Source organism: Sinocyclocheilus grahami, unplaced genomic scaffold (genome assembly GCF_001515645.1).
Source record: "Sinocyclocheilus grahami isolate Dianchi unplaced genomic scaffold, SAMN03320097.WGS_v1.1 scaffold467.1, whole genome shotgun sequence".
Taxonomy (NCBI): domain Eukaryota; kingdom Metazoa; phylum Chordata; class Actinopteri; order Cypriniformes; family Cyprinidae; genus Sinocyclocheilus; species Sinocyclocheilus grahami.
Window position 1 is genome coordinate 629,773 of NW_015505646.1, and position 19,890 is coordinate 649,662.

The 19,890-nt window shown below is 38.1% G+C and overlaps 1 protein-coding gene across 1 annotated transcript in view; it reads left to right on the top strand.

The window, feature by feature from the left end:
• The window catches only part of LOC107553244 (uncharacterized), a 44,671-nt gene that overhangs the window by 20,124 nt on the left and 4,657 nt on the right, over positions 1-19,890 (top strand). Inside the window, exon 3 of the mRNA XM_016235414.1 lies at positions 17,909-19,225. Within this exon, the coding sequence (XP_016090900.1) occupies positions 17,909-19,225 (1,317 nt within the window). The remainder of the gene's footprint in view (positions 1-17,908; positions 19,226-19,890) is intronic.

A 19,890-nucleotide genomic window follows, 5' to 3' on the forward strand; every position in this document is an offset into this window, starting at 1 on the left:
AATTAGAATATATATATATATATATATATATATATATATATATATATATATATATATATATATATATATATATATATATAAATTTAGCAATATTTAAAAATAGAGTAAATGAGCATGCACAATAGTTAATCAAATGACATGTATGCAGTATGGACCAATATATAAAAAATGTGTAATATCAACTTATACCTATTATGGTACTGATGTATTTTGCATCCCTTGTAAATATTGAATATATAATATATACAGTATATATATAGTTAAGTGTAATGGTGTGTTCAGGCCAGGCAGATCTGCAAATGTAATATATCCTTGACTCTGATGATTGAGAGCTCAGTTTTGATCGTCCTGTGTTTTATGGTGAATGATTAATCTTTAGCATCTGTGCCATTTTCCTCACTGTTTCAAAATTCAGCGATTTCACAAGCTCTCTGATTGACAGGCCCTGGAGACCGTTGGCCTTTTTTTCTCCAACAGTTGGTAGTAATAAGTGAAAGCAGTTAAATCTAAGAAAGTTTGTGCTCTAAAGGTGGGAATGGAAGTTCTTCTGAGAAGAACACTCCATAGGAGGCCATTGATTTGACCCTCACAATCTCAACGAGCCGCTGTTGCCTGGACAGCACCGTGTAACATGCACCAACAACTTAATTGTGTGTGTGCTTAAGTTGCCATGGGCAGCATGTTGCATTGTTCCTGCTTCTTTCTCACGCTCCGTGTCCTGGGAGGTTCTGTTGTCATGGGTTGGGTTATAGTCTGTCCAATCTGAATGACATCCCTCGCCTCAGGAACATGGACTCTACAAATCCAGAGCTCAAGAGCTATCAGTTAGACCTTTCCCCACCTAGACAGCTCCCTTTGGATTAATAATGTCTGAGTTCACCTCACCTGTGTCATTGCATATTACATGGCTCCCTGGAATACTTTACTCTGATTGGTTGATTGTTGTACTATGACTGTTAAATTCCTAGATGTGCTAGTTTCATGTCTATTGAATGGAGTCATTCAAGAATATTAAACTTAAATCAGTATTTCATGAATATTTATTTATTGATTTGGCCATTTAAAAAGTAGGTTAATGTAACATCTGCTGTTTATCACAAAACAAACAAGTCTAAAATAAAATACAAAATAAATGTTTATTTTTAGATTTAATAATATTACATATGTATGTTTTGTACATATATATATATATATATATATATATATACGAATGTTGAGGTATGTAAGATTTATGTTCTTCAAAGAAGTCTCACCAACGAATGCTCACCAAGATTGCATTTATTTGATTAAAACATTGTAAAAAATAGTAATAAATCTGTGAAATATTATTACAATTTAAAATGTATTTTTTTAATTTTTGCTTTGAATATATTTTAAAATGTGATTTATTCCTTTTGGCAAAGCTGAATTTTCAGCAGCATAACTCCAGTCTTCAGTGTCACATGATCTTTCAGAAATCATTCTAATATGCTGATTTACTGCTCAAGAAACTTTGCTTATTGTTATCATTATTACTTTGTGGAAACTTTTTTCAGGATTCTTTGATGAATAGAAAGATCAAACGAACAGCATATATTTGAAATAGAAACTTTTGTCACTTTTGTTCAAAAATACATTTATAAATCAATATTATTATTATTTGTGGCTAAGTGCCAAGCTCATTTTTCTTGTTCTTTCCAAGTCTGTTTTCTGGTTTGTGTCTGTGTATATTTTTTTGATTATGATCATGTAGTTGAGGTTGCTGTTGTCTGTATGAGTGTATGCAACTATATCGAGATTAACCATCAATTCTGTTCAAAGTAGAGGACAGAATTATACAGTTTTGTGATGTAGGCCAGCGTACAGTAGCTTGAGAAAGCAAAGCAGACTGCCCATATTTTCCAGTCTATTAGGAACACATCTATATTAGAAAGCCAATGATATTGACTGTTGATTGTGAAAGGACAATGGTGGAATTAATGATTGCTGTGTATGCTGATGAGGCCATCGTGAGCTTACCCAGACTTTGATCTAATCAATGCGATTTTAGTGTGTCTTACCTGCACCACCAGTGTCACCAAAATGAAATTGCAAAAATAATGACTTTCAAATAAAAAATTATGTTTTCATACAGATGTCACCCATTTGGCCATTGGTCATTCAAAAAAGTAGTCCCACCTTTAATTAATGCCATTGTTTGATATGTTGGGTTGTTTGGGATGCTCAAAAACTCAAAGCTAAATTTTTAATAGCACCCACAGAACAACAGTTTTGCACTTTTCAGGGAAAGCAGCCTGCAGATGGCTTACAGATAGTCGTCTCTGCACATTGAGCTGAGATAGGAGAAAGTATTTTATCGAAAAAAATTATACAATTTCACATTAACATTTGAAAACATTCGCTGCTGATAAAAGAAATGGCATCACGACATAGACTAGACATTTTGTTTTGGTGGAGTTTAGATGATTAAATAACTGAATGTCCTGCATACAGGAAGTCCTAAACAGGTTGTTTTGATGTTTTTTTTTTTAAAGGTACTGGCTTGTTTAGAACAAATAAAAAAACAAACACAGCACGTCCCAACTGAGAACACATGATCCAATCAGACGAATTGTCACGTCATGTAATTGACCCACACAAGGGTCATGTTAAACGTGTGTCATGTTAAGGTTTTGTGACCCTGGACACCTCAGGCCAAGGTGTTCATGCCACATGCTTTTTAAATTTGTCTCACAAGTAACTACCGTGACATACTATGAAATGAAGTCCATGAAGTTTACAGAACGTATCGGTTCTAAAACATGAACCTGTGAAAATAGGCTTCTGTCAGGCTTATGGTATTTTCCACAATACTGTACAACATAGGGCCTCAAACTCTTAAAAGGGACATAACACACACAGTTTCACATGTTAAAGGGATAGTTCACCCAAAAAATAAAAATTAGTCCATTATTTACTCACCCTCAAGCCATCCTATAGGCGTATATGACTTCCTTCTTTCAGATGAATCCAATCGGAGTTATATTAAAAATTGACTTTGATCTTCCAAGCTGTTTAATGGCAGTCATCTAGTGTTGCAGTTCATCAGTCCAAAAGAAGTGAAATAAAGTGCATCCATCCATAATAAAAAGTGCCTCACACAGCCCCGGGGGGTGAACATAGGCTGCCTGTAGCGAATCGATGCGTTTTTGTAAGAAAAATATCCATATTCAAAGCGTAATAATCACTTTAATGTTGTACATGGAAGCAGCTCCGGGCTGATGACGTAGGAGCTCAGCGTTGCGCATGCGCCGGTGAGTCTCGTGAAAACCAACGTTTGTTTACAGGAGCAAAGGAAGCAAAGTTTCCTTACTTTAGCAATGGAAAACCAGTCTCCTCTTCACTTATATCAAAATCCTCAGACATTCTTCTTTACAAATCCTCATTTTGTACTTTTAATTCGTGACTGTTGTTTTGTTTTGATCTCTGCCCTGCGCTTCCGCGTTTGTCACTTCTGAGCGGCGCATATGCAGCGCCGACCTCATACGTCATCCGCCCGGAACTGCTTCCGTTTACAAAAGTGAGCGCAAGCTAGATTAAATGATTACGTTTTAAATATGGTTATTTTTCTTACAAAAACGCATCAATTCGCTACAGGAGGCCTTTGTTCACCCCCCGGAGCCGTGTGAGGCACTTTTTTATTATGGATGGATGGATGTGCTTTATTTCACTTATTTTGGACTGATGAACTTTAACACCCGCTGACTGCCATTAAACAGCTTGGAAGATCAAAGACAATTTTTAATATAACTCTGACTGGATTCGTCTGAAAGAAGAATGTCATATACACCTAGGATGCCTTGAGGGTGAGTAATTCATGGGCTAATTTAAATTTTTGGGTGAATTAACCTTTTAAACGTGAGTACCTATAGAGTATTGCATCCTTTATATCTCTGAAGATTCTTTAGTTTTATCAGATCTATAAAAGACAGATACAGCTGTACAGCTTCTCTCTGAAAAAGTCAAGCTCCTGGAGGCATGACGTGGGCGGAGCTAAAGAGTCACGAGCACACAAAGCTTTTGCGTAGCAATCGTCTGCAAGCTGTGCCGTCGACATAAATAAAACAGGGACAAAAAATTGATTCACTTAAATTAACTATGTCTAACGAATGAAGCATGTTGATGCCGTGCTCTTGCTCTCACTCTGGTTGATGTGTGCGCGCTCTTCCGGGAGAAGTGGGAGAAATTTTGCCCTTTATGACGTCATACAGGGCCATACTCTTTCATACAAGGATGCCAACTTTCCGAAACTTTTTATTTTTTTATTTTTTACTTTGACGGTGTTTAGCATGAGAATCCAACTCTTTAACAGTGTAAATAAGTCAGAATGCATGAAATAGCACTAGACTTCAAGCTTTAAACTTGTTTTTCAGTAAATGAGTAGTAAAATGAGGTGTTCAACTTTCACAGAATTTGTATCAATGTTGTTTAAATATAGTAAAAATAATGACAATTTAGAAAATAAAAATGTAAATTAGATTAGTTAAAAAAACATTGGAAATGTGTCTGTAATTTAACTTAGTGAAAGGAAGTGTTATCAATAACTTTCCCTAGATAAAAAAAGTATGTTTTATTGTCGTTTATCCCTAAATTTGGGAAATATCAATAGCAATAAACATTAAATAAACAAGAATACGAAAGACAATTTATAAAAAAGCAGATACTCCAGAATACTTAAAGGGATAGTTCACCCCAAAATGAAAAACAGGTTTGGAACAACATGAAAGTGAGTAAATGATGACAACATTTTGGGGTGAAATATTGCCTTTAATATTGGTTAAAAAATAATACATACAAAATAAATATGTTTTATTATTTGTATATACTATACAGTATATATTATGTATTAATTTTATTTGAGATAATTGTTTATTGAATATTGAATAAAAGGTAAACAACACTGGATTTGTACCTCTGATACTTTAAAAGAAGGCAGTGGGGACATATGGAAAGGACCGTATATGCTTAATTTGCAAGAATGAAACATTAGCCTACTAATTTCCTGAAGAAGTTAAATGCAGTGCCTGTATTGCTTATATAAAAGTTGACCTTTCACTACAGCTTCCGTTTGGGACCACGTGCATGGGCCACTGTGTACATTTCAGTGTGGGTGTGTTTTCTTGAGTGCCTTTGTATCTATAGCTGTGCTGAGTTGTCAGAATCGTGGTGGGAGGCCGCTGTGAGTGATCTGCTGGGTAGCTGAGTGCTCTCCAGCTGCTTTTGTAATTATAATGCGTTTTGTGTCGATTCCCGGCATACTGCCTTCCCACCCCCTTGTCTCTCGAAAACCTCTTGACAAAGTTCATATCCATTATGAGAATTTCATAAGCTTCTCCTTGGCCCACACAAAGCTTCTTGACAGAGTCCCGCCGTCTCGCTCATGCTGTGGAAATCTTCATCTTCTAAAGTGCGAGAAATCGAAGAAACGGACACTCTCCTTCGTGACTGTCATTCAGTCACATTGTTCACAATGGCCTCATTCAGGAAAGGCCTCCGACTAAACAGTGTCAAACTAAATTAGAGAGAGAAAAGTGTGAGGGAGAGAGATAGAGGGGTACCGGTCACTAGAGCTACCGGTCTGTCGCCAACTGCCCCGACCGTCTACCTCCCAGAGGGAGTTGACACACTGAATAGCCCTGAGGGAGGCTGCCGTCACCCAGGGAACAGCGGAGTCTACAGGCAGAGACACAGAGGACGGGCTTGAAAAGTTTGACTGAATTGTCCGTTGTTGTGGGCAGCAGGCGGTGATTTGTGGTCACAGCAGACTGTGAACAAAGCCAAAACAGTGTAGACAAAACAGAGAATAAAAGACGCTCTTTGTTAGGTTACAATAGCTGATGCTTTTTTTGTGTGAAATTATTTAACCATAGAACAAAAAACATTTGATCAACAGCCAGTAATTTGCATCTTTTACAGTCTGGTTATAACTCTTAATACTTGTCACTCTTTTCTTCATTTGGATATATTGCCATCCTGTTTTATAGCTGGCAGGTGTGCAAAAATGGGCTGACATGCCTATAGCTTCTAAGATTTTAGATAAAATAGTGCTTTTTTGTTTGCTTTTGGTAATTGATAGTCTGATGAATCCTCATAATAGTTTCCATTCCCCTCAGTTTTATTTCCACATTTGTACAGCAGAGGGCGCCCTCTGTCAAGAGCTTCTACACTATTTCAAAGCTTGATTAATAATGTGAAATGAGAATCCTGATACTGTAGTTTTATTCAACTCTTAAAAATAAAGGTGCTTCAAAAGGTTCTTCAAGCGATGCCATAGAAGAACCCTTTTTGGTTCCACAAAGAACCATTTAGTTAAAGAATATAACTCTTTAAAAAACCATCTCTTTCTTACCTTTTTATAATCTGAAGAACCTTCTTTCGCCACAAAGAAACTTTTGTGAAACAGAAAGGTTCCTCAGATGTTAAAGGTTCTTTATGGAACCAATTAGACAAAAAGGTTCTTCTATGGCATCGTGAAGCACCTTTATTTTTAAGAGTGTACCTGCCAACATTATGCTATTGTCATTTCAAATTACTTTTACACTGACATGATTTTAACTGGCCCCTTTGGATGTGAAATCTTTTGTTGCAGTAATATGGTACTTTGGAATCACTGTCCTTCCCATATATTACTCAAAATGTGTCTTTCCTCATCCACTCAATTTACTTTGTAGCAAAGAGATGCTTTAACATTCACAACACAAAGTCCCCTCTAAGTTTATCCTGGCCATTTGTGGAACGTATTCATTTTGATTCCATAATTTGAATTCGAGTAGGTTCTATTAACACACTTTGATTAATTAAATATAAAAATGCATTTATAGGAGTCTTTAAATACCTAACCTAATATATCTTTGGCAAGAAAGAAAAAAAAAACTACACGCTGTTCAAAAGTTTTATTTTGAAAGAAATTAATGCTTTTATTCAGCAAACATTGATTCAATTCAATGACCTGATGGTCGGGTTTCAATGCTAGGAAAGCATTTTTATTCCAGTTTCACCACAGCTATTCAGTATTTAGAGAAATAGTTTTTGGTGCAAGAAAAAAAACATTAAGTTACTTCTTTGTAGGAAAAAATCAATAAAATGCTACAAAGTGTATAATATGCCCCCTCACAGGCAGCTTAGTAGCGAACTATATGTCAACTATTTGTAGGTTGATTTCCCTAAAAAGTGCAACTGTGGGTCTGTGGCACAGTCAAAGGATTGCTCTGTTAGTCCCACTTTATATTAACTGGCCTTAACTACTATGTACTTACATCAAAAAACAAGTACAATGTACTTATTGTGTTCATATTGTATTGTAAAACACTTTTGCTGCTATTGAGGTGGGATATGGGTAAGGTTAGACACAGGTTTGGTGGTATGGGTAGGTTTAAGGGTGGGTTAAGGTGTAAGGGATGGGTCAACAGTGTAATCATAAATATAATTACAGAAATTAATTACAGATGTAATTACATGCAGATATTTTAAAAACACAAGTACAATGTAAAAACATGTATGTACACAATAAGTGCAGTGTACTACATGATTAATTTAAATGTAAATACATAAGTTGTTAAGGCCACTTAATATAAAGTCTGTTTGTTTGATCTTGACCAAACTGGCACAACCAATGGCATCAGTTTGGGGCAGGACTATATGTATAGAGCGGAGAAACATTGAAACAGTCATTAGTTGTTTTTGGTGACACTAGTTGCACAGAAGTTGCAGACTTCAGGTTGAAGTATACCTCTGCTATAGGACAAAAAACACTTTCCACTGCGTACAATGTACTTATTGTGTTCATATTGTATTGTAAAACACTTTTGCTGCTATTGAGGTGGGATATGGGTAAGGTTAGACACAGGTTTGGTGGTATGGGTAGGTTTAAGGGTGGGTTAAGGTGTAAGGGATGGGTCAACAGTGTAATCATAAATATAATTACAGAAATTAATTACAGATGTAATTACATGCAGATATTTTAAAAACACAAGTGCAATGTAAAAACATGTATGTACACAATAAGTGCATTGTACTACATTATTAATTTAAATGTAAATACATAAGTTGTTAAGGCCACTTAATATAAAATGGGTCCGCTCTGTTTGTTTGATCTTGACCAAACTGGCACAACCAATGGCATCAGTTTGGGGCAGGACTATATGCATAGAGCGGAGAAACATGGAAACAGTCATTAGTTGTTTTTGGTGACACTAGTTGCACAGAAGTTGCAAGCTTCAGGTTGAACACTAGTTGCACAGAAGTTGCAAACTTCAGGTTGAAGTATACCTCTGCTATAGGACAAAAAACACTTTCCACTGCAGGTCCTCTCCTCATGGGTTAAACCTTCCCACAATATGTTTCCCAGCTCTATCATAAACACATGATAACACCAGGCCTTTGGACAGCGTGTGCCCACTTGACCTCACTGCAGCGACGGCCAAGTGATGTTTAGTTTTACTTCACACTAGTGTTTATATAAACCAAGACACCACAGGTACAGTTGCTGGGCGGGAAGTTTAAGATTAAAGCATTGGCACAGACACTGGACATTTCATAGACACTCATCTAACAATATAAAAAAAATAAAATGACCTAATGCTTTCCCATCCACAACACCCTTTTTAATCCACCACAGCCCGACTCGCATGCTGTACCTCAGACTGGCCTCAGACAGCGTAATTAAACCTTTTAAGATGCTTGTAGGATCAGAAGTGAAATGGTTAAATGATTCTCTGGCTAAGACGGTTGTTTTTACATAGCTGAGTTGAACAGAGGAGTGCTCATTGTTATAGGAAACTTTAACCACTGGCATGACATGACAGGTTCATTCTGTCTCTCACTGACTTTCTCTCACTCTCTCTCTCTCTCTGGCTGTGCCATGAGTCTTAGAGCGCTCCTAAATAGCAACAAGTAAGCGTGCGGCCAGAACAGGCTGGAGAAACTCTCAACAGGACATGAGGATTGAGAGAGAGAGAGGGTTAGAGAGGGAGTGAAAGAGGATTGAAGCCGTCCCCTCCTCAACACACTCACAATGTTGAGTGTTATATACTTCCTACGAAGCTTCTTTAAGGTAAGAGTGCTTCAGCTTGTTTTCCTAGCTACGGATTGTTGGAACAGATTAACATTGCACTGTCATTGTGGTTAGTTATGGCATTCGGGTCATTTTCGTTTGAAGCTGTTCTTAATAGTTTATCTTGTAGCTCCTTCTTGGAAAGAGGACAGCGTTGAGTTCAAAGGAACATTTTTTAAATATTTGCTTAGGTGAAAAATGTTGAAGTTTTAGATGAAAAGTGTCATAGCAGATAATATTAGCATGTCAGTATCTGATAAATTTGCTTTTATTAATTATATTAAGTTTGTTCTGTTTTGATTCTTTTAGTATCAAACAAAGTGTGTTTTTTTGTGTCAAATGTCTGACAAGCTTTGTATAACGTCAGTTTGGTTGTATCCTTGGGCTTGTTTCTTGAGATCACATATGTCTTTGATTAAATGAAGGACACCTAGATCACTGCCTGGACTTTCTCCCACTGAGTCAGTGAAGCTTCACCAACGGCCGTATTAGTGTGCGTGAGTGGCCTGGCGCAGTTGGGAGGCAGCATTGGCAGCGTCTTCAGAGTTGTCATGGATTTGGGGAGGTGCTGTTTAAAAAAAAAAGGTTTTCAGTGGCACAGCAAGGCAAGTCGTTTTTCAGCTTGATCAGGGTCTAACTTAACTTAAATAAGAATGAGAACAATTTACAGTTACTGTCACTGCAAAGGGTGGAAGCCCTTTGACATCGGCCTCCAGTGAGTCAGTGTGAGCAGGAAAGTTTTGTCACTAGCAGTGTTCCGATTTTTAAATCCACATTCATGCATGCAAAAATCTTAGAAATATGAGCCATGATATGTATGTTTTTCAGCACATTTTCCACATAGTGGCCCCAAAATGTATTTGAAGGCTTAAAATGTATAAATGTCACTGCATTCGTTTTACAATTCTTGAAATATACTTGTCAAGCAAAGTATTTCACAAATACTGTAGATGTTTGTTAAACTTTAAATGACAAAACATGGACTTATCAACAAATCTCTTAAAAAATATGTATTGTAATTAATTAATATTTTTTTCTTTTTATGCATTGTGTTGCACACAGTGATGGACTCCTTACTTTCATAGCTAGCATTTTATGTATCCTAAATGCACATAATTACTATATAATGACTAAACACAATAAACATTGTCAAGTTTGAATTTAGGAATAAATAAATAATTAAATAAACACAGATAATCAAATAAATAATTAAATGACAATATTGGCAATATTCTGTTTGCAAGTGATATTTACTTTTTTTCTTTTTGTTCACATCATAATTCCCATTTTATCTTAATTGTGATTTAAAGGGATAGTCCATTCAAAAATGAAAATTCTGTCAAAATTGTATCTGTTTGGCTATCTTTCTTCTGCTAAACACAATAGATATTTTGAGTATTTTTTTCTTCATACAATAGAAGTCAAATTGTAACCAAAACTGTTTGGTTGCCAACATTTTTCAAAATATTTCAATAATATTTCAATAATGTTTTGCAGAAGAAAGAATATCATACAGGTTTGTCGTGAAATGACGGTGAAGGAAAGATGACATAATCATCATTTAATTTTTGGGTGAACTATCCCTTGAAGTGTTTAAATATTTCCTGGAGCCTGTCACGGGGCTGACAAGACGAGAGGGGTGTGGATCCATGTGCAAGCTTAATTTAACAAGAGAAGTGGTCAAACACAGGCAGGGTCGATCAATGGCAAACAGGTATATGGCGGGCAAAACACAAGAATAGTCCTAGGGCTGGCGCAGGTCACTGATCGGCAGACAGAATCACAGGGGCGAGACGAGAGGGAAAAATCCAGGAAAACAGGCAAAGATCAGAAACTGAGAGAACAGGCAAGGCAAGGCAAAACAAGGAAACACAGAGACTCGGAACGGGGTACAGGCTAAACAATACTCAGCGGAGAATGGTTGTTTGAGTGGGTGTTATATAGTGAGGGAGTGATATGAAACAACTGTGTGCAATCAGTGCAATCAGTGCAGTGTGTAATCAATGAATGATGGGATATGTAGTCCGGGGTGCTATGCAACAGTTTGTGTTGCGCAAGAGTCAATGTAATGGAAAGGGTGACCTCTGGCGGTGAATGAACGGAAGCCCATGGACAGGATTCGTGACAGAGCCACTGTACATCATGTCCCCTACTTCTTAAACTGGTAGGAAAGCAGACTAAGCTGTTTTTATGGGATGTTGAATACAGATGAATAATGAGCGTCCTGAAGCAGCTCTGCAGTTGCAGCTCAGTTTAAGCGCAGTGCCTTGTGTTTTACTCAGCTCTTCCAGCAGCCTCCTCTGTGCTGTAAGAACCTCTCATTGAGGGGCATTGTCGAATTGGAATATGTCATGCACAGCATCAGTCAGATTATGGTTGTGAATAAATGCATCCCCACAGCCCGGCTCTCTCTGAAAGAGATTATTTTTAATTCATATTCTGCCTTTTTGGCATGGGAATGTAGGCAGTTTATGCATGAGCTCAGTCAGCATAACCGCTTCCTTATCATTTCAGCCATAATTTTGTTGACATAAGCAGTCATCAGCTTAATCAATCAGTTGTCAAACTGCATGCTATGAACATAAACTGCCTTGACATTTGGCCTTTTACTGTACATCTCTGTACCCCCAGCTGAAATGAAAGCCGTGAAACAGCACTTTTCCCAAACAATACCGCTCTCAAGCGAAGAGTAATGTTACAGAGGATCCGTCCCAATCTGCTATCCCGTCAGGAATATCAACGATCAGATTGCACATGAATGGGAGTTGTTTTTCCCATCTGTGTTTTCCTGGGGCAGTTTGATTATCCGGTTTCTCTTTAGATCACAGTGCATTGGCATGTCAGAGCTAGACGTGAGTAAAAGTATGGGTGTGGTTGTTTGGGACTGATAGCTGTGTGTGTGTGTGCATGTGCATGTGTTGATGCTCTAGGCCCCCGATCCCTGTGACATACAGGGTTGAGAATGCCGATTACATACCACACTCAGTTATTCAATACATCAGCTTCTATTACACTTGGCCAGACAGGGAAATAGACGGGCAAATTAATTGAAGAAAAAAAACAAGAGAGCAGTGAGAGATTTATATGCTTCATTAAGCAAAACATTTAGTGAAATTGAAGTCTTGTGGCATGTGACACATGAGGAAGCTCAGATGTAGCTAGTACAAGATGTCTGTAAATGCAAGCAAACGACATACCAAATGATTTTAAGTATTTTTTTTTCAGTAGCTTTCAGCTTTTATATGACCTTTCCAAACAATCTCATTTAGAGTAGCATAACATGACAGCAAGAACTGATAGTGAACATGCAAGTGAAGGTCTCAGCTAAACATTTTTTGTTATGTAAAGCCCTAATACTGTTAAAATGTCTCACAATGAGTCATTTTCAGCATCTTCCTGAAGTCTCACTCAGAAAAAAAACAAAACCGTTTATAATAGATGTGGGCAGATTTTCAATTTCCCCAGAGTAGAGAAAAGACCAGACCATTCAGACACAGAGAATGAGAGCAATAGCAGGACAAGAATGTAAACCAACTCCAAGAGGCTACAAGCTACCCAGTGTGAAGTAGAGGTGTTGTAGCCCCCCCAACTTAAACCCCAGCCTATACTTTTCTTAATAGATTGTCCTCATATATTATGACTTTTGGCCATAAGAGCTCTGTAATCATTTTAAACATTATCTCTAGATCTTTGTCGGAGTTGACAACATGCAGTAGTAATTGGATGCTAGTTAAAACAAGTATTGTGGGGAATCCTTTTAAGTGGTTCTTGAGATCATAGTTCATAGATTATAGATACACTATCAGAAAAAAAGGTACAAACTGTCACTGGGGCTTAAGTGTACACATTCGGTACTAATGTGCTTTTTTAAAGTACTAATACGTACCATTAAGGTAATATGTACCATGTAGGGATAAAGAAATAAATGCTTTTTGTTTTGTTTTACATATATTATTTAGTATTTAGCTATGGTTCAGTGGATGTGTTGTTGTGTGTTATGTCCCTGCCCTGTGAACCTGTTTTGGGGAAAACAGCTCCCTTGTGTTTTGGCGATTGTGTCTGTTTAGATTATGTAACCACTGATAAAGTATATGTCATTCTGTTTGGTAAACAAGCTTCTGCATATTAGAATGGAAAATAGGGATCAGGGAGCCGTTGTATGAGTTTATAGGGCAAAGGTCTTTTCCCTGTGCATTTTTCTGTGTCTCTTTGAGAGTTATCAGAGCAAGGCTTTAAGTTCTGTCTCTCAGCAGGGGAGCATTGCATAAGCTGCTCATCACCTCCTCATTAGGAACAAGAAAGTACTTGTTATTTGGTCTGCTGATTCAACATGCAGTGCCCTTTATCTGGGATCCCTAATAGTTTAGAGAAATTGCAGGGATGAGGGTGTATTTAACCTCTTGTGCTTCAGTGCATCATGAGGGATTTTAGATAATATGATAATCAGATTTGGAAAGCAAACAGACTGGGAGAATATGTTCTGCTATTAGACTCCTGTGAGAAAAGTCTGACTTAAGGTAAATCAGGTGAAAGGCACAGGGTGTAAATCACATGATCAAATCCATGTAAATTGAGATGTATTAACTGCCATGCAAATATAGCCTAATCATCAAAAAGTAATTTTAACATGTTTTATGATTGTCAAAATGCAAGCAGAGTTGAAAATGCCTGAACTGAAATCTAACAAACACAATATTCCTTATGTCTCTGTTTCTTTGTTGTCACTGCAATCTCTGAATTAGATTCATCTCAACAGTAAGCATTGACCTTCACTGTCTGTCAGACAGTGTGCACATCTTCTGACAATTTACCGCATGCTCCGTATGCAAGTGTGATGTGCATGACACTGATCTGATTTATGGAGCCTGTGTGTTGCATGCTGCTTCTGGAGGACACTTATTCAGTAGATGAGGCATGTCACGCTGAATTACACCCTTACCAATGACTGGAGTAGAACCTGGCGTAAATGTGCAGTTGAAAAGCCTCAGATACTCTACAGTGAATAACTGATCTAGACTTCTAGTGCAATTAAAAAATAATACAAAATTGAGTGCCGGTCATGTTTATAATACTTTGGCATGAAAGAAGGAGCCTCATACCTGCAGATCCTGCACTTCAAAGCTAAATGAGAAATGGACCTTTGGTGCAGATGTAATGGCTCAAATGGGGTATTCCAAAGTGAGCACATGACCTTAAAGTTAGCTGGAAGAGAATCTTCGAATGAACCCGACGGAAATGATGAAGTGTTGGAATGATTTAGTGGTTTTAAATTCTAAATTCAGCTGATTTAGTTGGCACAGAGAGGATCACAGTTGTGTGTGCACCAGCTCTAAATCACCACATCCACTTACTATGCACAGCAGTGCACATGAAGGCTCCACTATACTTGGAAAGCTAAAGCTCTAAAATATATCTAAAAATATATCCACTGGGTTTTATTCAGATGCATTTCAGGTGAAATTATATCTAAAGCAAACATTTCTGCAAAGACATCTTACTATTTTACTATTACTTCAAATCCACAGGTCAAATTCTCATCTGATGAGAAAGCTGGTAGAAGATATGGTCTTTGATGACCTCATCATTATATATAAAGTCTCACATATTTCAGGATATTACTGCACATCTTGGATTTGATGGTATATGACCTTCACTGTGTTAAATTTGCTTTCTGTGCTCCTCACCACTATGTTTGGAAATAAGAGCAGCCCTCATGCGGAGCAACTTACCCACAATCTCCTGACACGTCATCCTTGCATGTATGCAGATCTGTTTGTGTGTGTTTCCCTCTCTGTGGTTGGCCTCCTCGATGGGATAAGCTCATGCTCATGTTGGGAGAGCAGCAGGATCCTGTGATTGCAGCACTTCACTGTGCCAGAGCGATGCGATGCATCCCTGAACCTCCTCCAGAATCTCAATCACCTCCTGACTTTAAAATCACCCTCCCCTGAAACCAAACCACTACTCCTGTATCATAAATCCTCATAAATCTAAACTAAGGAGGTTTATAATGCCTGGAGAAAGATATTGTTAGCAATCCTATTCATCTCAATGACTTGGCTGTTGTTCTTATTTTTGTATTCTAATCCACAATGCATACATGAATAGATGCATAAATAAAACAATGTGATGTGGAAGACAGAGAATGTTGCTTCCAAAACTTTGGCTATTTTCCCCCCTGAATCTAATTATTAAATCATGTTACAACATCAGGCAATAAACAACAGTATATAAAGCATGCTACTTGTTACACTGTCACATGACCTCAACACACTGCATGTGCAGAAGCATACAGTATGTTGATGCTACATTTGCGTGTCTTTAGGGTTAGAGGAAGCAGACGCTCAGTCTGGACTGTGCAGTGATCCTGCACCCATGAGGAATGATGTAAGCAAAAGCACTCTGAGCTCACAGTGTATTCTCAGTGCATCTCATTAGTGAGCGCTCTCTCTCTCTCTCTCTTTTATAATGTTCCAGTGACTTTAAGATACTACATTGTGGGGACTTAAGATCAGAACAATCTGTTCTGCCACACAAGTGATGATACGGATATTATTAAATGACTGAGAGTGTATACCTCATTATTATTACGACAGGTTAGCAGCAAAATACTGAGACTTTGATTGCATTTTTAATTATTTTTTACTTGTTATTAGTTATTCATAATATCTTTTTATAGAGTTGTTTGCACTGTTGTTTGCTGAAGAATTATGTCTGATGTACTTATAATGGGAATTACATAGCAGGAAGGCTATAAGAAACATCTAATTTTTCATGTAAAATGAACCTGTAGTTTTCATGGATGTACATGGAGTCGACAACTTTTTTGACATGAAGTTACTATATATAGATGATTGGGGAAACAAATGTCCCAAAGGTCCTCTATTAACCCTGTATATTTAAGATGGCTTGTTGTTAATGAGTGACAAACTTTTTCAGTGAAAATAAAATATGAACCAAGCTGAAGGACTGTGAATATCTTGTGAATAAATATATGAATATTTATCAGGCATGTCATCATGTAGCGTGTCAAGTGGCTTTAAGGGTCAGTAGCAGTCCTGTGTGCACAATCACGTGTGCTTTTTTTGTCTATCCATTTTTATCTTATACGCATACCATGTATATTGTATATTCACACTTTAACACAAACCCAATCCTCCCATTCTCCTGCCCAGCCTATGATATAGTGTTAAGATGTTAAGCCATTTAGAGAAGTCAACTGTAATCAGTTTGGCAAAACAAGCTCTTGTTCCTGTATGGGGTCAGATGACGTGTTGTTGGCTGAGGCCAATGCGGACAGGTTTCACTCTTGGCTTATGTTGTATCACTATGTGCTCTGTCATAGTTTTGACACTGATAAACTGATAAACACTGTTAAACAAGTAAAACGTAGGTTTAGTTAATAGGATATTGAACATTAGGGAGTTTGTTTACATCTCTAAAATGAGAAAACAGCATCACGCATGAAAGAAATATATATATATATATTTATAAATCTATAAAATTAGTTGTATTCTGTATGTGTGTGCATGTATATATAAAATGTTTATTATAATCCTTTTTCTTTCATGCATAATGCTATTTAATCTGTGATCTATCTATCTATCTATCTATCTATCTATCTATCTATGTATCTATCTATCTATCTATGTCTGTCTGTCTGTCAGTCAAGCATAAGATTCATGCATTGTTTACATTGACAAAGACTGTGCAGTATTTGGCACTCTTCGTTACCTGCTGTACTTAAAGCCATTCTTCTTAATGTCTTCCCTAATTTAACCTGAAGGGTTTGGAGTAGCTTGACCTGTCTGGATTACCTAGAGATATGCTGTGCCCGATGACCCCTCAATTATTAAGTACAAGCAGGGTACGACAGGGGCTCTCATCTTTTTCGTTAGCAGACTGACTTAGTTTGTTGTCTACTTTTACAATCGTTTGAGCTCACTAGATTGGAGACATGGTTAGTTACTGGTATACAGACCAGTGGGTTATGAGGCTGATAAGAAGGGGTTGTGGAATGTGCTGGAAAAAAACAGTGCGTTGTGAACAGCATGTTGGCTGGTGGTCTACTTAGGGGATTGTTTGTATGTTTGACCTAAGCTGGATGACAGCGCAAATGTCTGCTCTGGTGCAGGTTCCCATCCCTTTCCACAGCCTACTGACTATGAGTGGAGCTCATGGGGTCAGGTTTTTTCCTGTTAAGTATGGTCTAGTTATGAGTTAGTCCCTACAGGTAGATTTTTGTAACCACACTATCTGGCTACAAATGCATTTTTCTCCATTGACTGTGATATATGGTGTTACTTATAGTATATGCAATCTGTTGTATTGCTGTCAATTACTTTTTATTAGCCTTTTTCGTCAGTTGTCATTTTTTTGTTCCCCTGTTGTTTGTGCTAATATGATGTTAATGACTCATACAATCTGTTATGCTCTTGTGTGTTCATTACGTCTGCATCTGTTCATCATCATGTACAATTTTGTTTATGGGAAACAATTCCTTGAACAAATGAGCTAATGGATCAGATGCTTCCTAAAGAGCTTTGATTTAGCTGCATAAATCAGGACTGGTTGAGTGACACATTAGTTCCAGTTGTGAGGGGAAAGAATTTAAGAGTAATTGAATGATTATCATACCTCTGTTGGTAACTTCACAAACATGTGTTCCTCTTTAGAGTTAAATTGATTGCAGCCAAAAAAAAAAGACTCAACAAATTGTTCAATTCTTATTTTGAATCGCCTCACTGATGTCACTTATAAACTGTTTACTTTGAGAAAAATAAAGTCCCCTTTGTTAAGAACAGCAAAATAACTCACACATTCTCTTTGTCCTCCTAGGCCCCAGCTTTAGAGGACTCTGGGAGTGAGGCAGCTTGTCTGGATGATGGGGAGTCTCAGCAGGAGGAGCAAGGAGAGCAACAGGACCATCAGGAATGGTGTGAGCCGGTTCCTGAAGCAGCACAGGACACAAAAGAGGAATATTTTGACACACACTCATGGCCCAGTGACACTTTCTCTGAATCGAGTCATGAAACTAAGGACTGCTGCAGGACACCGCTCAGCTATGAGGTTGGATCTTGCTCTATGGGTCATCTGGACACACACTCTCCATTTGTCAAACCGTCACCTTTGGTTAGAGGGAGAAATCCCTCTTCAACAAAACAGCATCATTCTGTCAATCATGCTGACAGTCTCTGTAGAACAGTGGATAGAGAGCAATTGCAAATACAGACTGGAAATATGGGGGTGATGCACATGGGAGTTGATGGCACTGGAATGTCTCAAGCTAAGGGTGCTCTGGAATGTGAGGAGGTTTTCAACAATTCTCCAGCGGAACCTGAAGTTGATTCTTCTTCAAGGAATGGCCAATCCTATGTAGTAGCACCTCTACTGGCATTAGAGAACTCTGTGGAACCGCAAACACTCACTGAGCCATGTGCTAATGACTCATTATTGACCTTAACAGACAGTGATGGAGCCAAGTTTCAGTTTGCTGACACCTTTGAGGGAAAATCAAAATGGGATCAAATTAACAAAAATATCACGAACACTCAGTCAGGACACAATGAGCCGCAAATACAGTTCATAACCTCAAGTGAGAAACAGTTACAGCAAAATGATATTGACAGTAGTAACACTGAAATACAGTTGATTTCTAATGCATCTGTTGCGAATAGTAAAGATGCTGAATGTCATGAGTTGGGTGTTGATGAAAATAAGATCAGTTTATCTGTATCACGTCATCTTTTTGTATATGAGTCTGTATCAGTTGAGAAGCCTATTGAACAGAAGGTCGAGGAGTCAACAAAACACAGCCATTCACAGCCCTCAGTAGAGCACAGCCAATCACAGTCTTCAGTAGAGCACAGCAAATCACAGGCCTCAGCAGAACATAACCAATCACAGGATTCTGTAGAATGCAGCCAATCACATAACTCAGCAGAACACAGCAAATTACAAGACTCAGCAGAACACAGCCAATCACAGGCCTTAACAGAAGACAGGCCATCACAAGATTTTGTTGAACACAGCCGATCACAGGACTCAGTAGAACACAGCCGATCACAGGACTCAGTAGAACACAGCCAATCACCGGATTCTGTAGAACACAGTCAGTCACAGGATTCTGTAGAATGCAGCCAATCACAGAATTCAGTAGACTCAGTAGAACACAGCCGATCACAGGACTCAGTAGAACACAGCCGATCACAGGACTCAGTAGAACACAGCCGATCACAGGACTCAGTAGAACACAGCCGATCACAGGACTCAGTAGAACACAGCCGATCACAGGACTCAGTAGAACACAGCCAATCACCGGATTCTGTAGAACACAGTCAGTCACAGGATTCTGTAGAATGCAGCCAATCACAGAATTCAGTAGAACACAGCCAATCACAGGACCCAGTAGAACATAGTCTGTCACAGACCCAAGTAGAACACACCCAATCACAGGATTCTGCAGAATGCAGTCAGTTACAGAATTCAGTAGAACACACCCTGTCACAGCATTCTGTAGAATGTAGCCAATCACAGGACCCATTAGAACATAGTCTGTCACAGACCCCAGTAGAACACACCCAATCACAGGATTTTGTAGAATGCAGCCAATCACAGAATTCAGTAGAACACAGGCAATCACAAGACTCAATAGAACACAGCCAGTCTCAGCATTCTGTAGAATGCAGCCAATCACAGAATTCAGTAGAACACAGCCAATCACAGGACCCAGTAGAACATAGTCTGTCACAGGCCCAAGTAGAACACACCCAATTACAAGATTCCGTAGAATGCAGTCAGTTACAGAATTCAGTAGAACA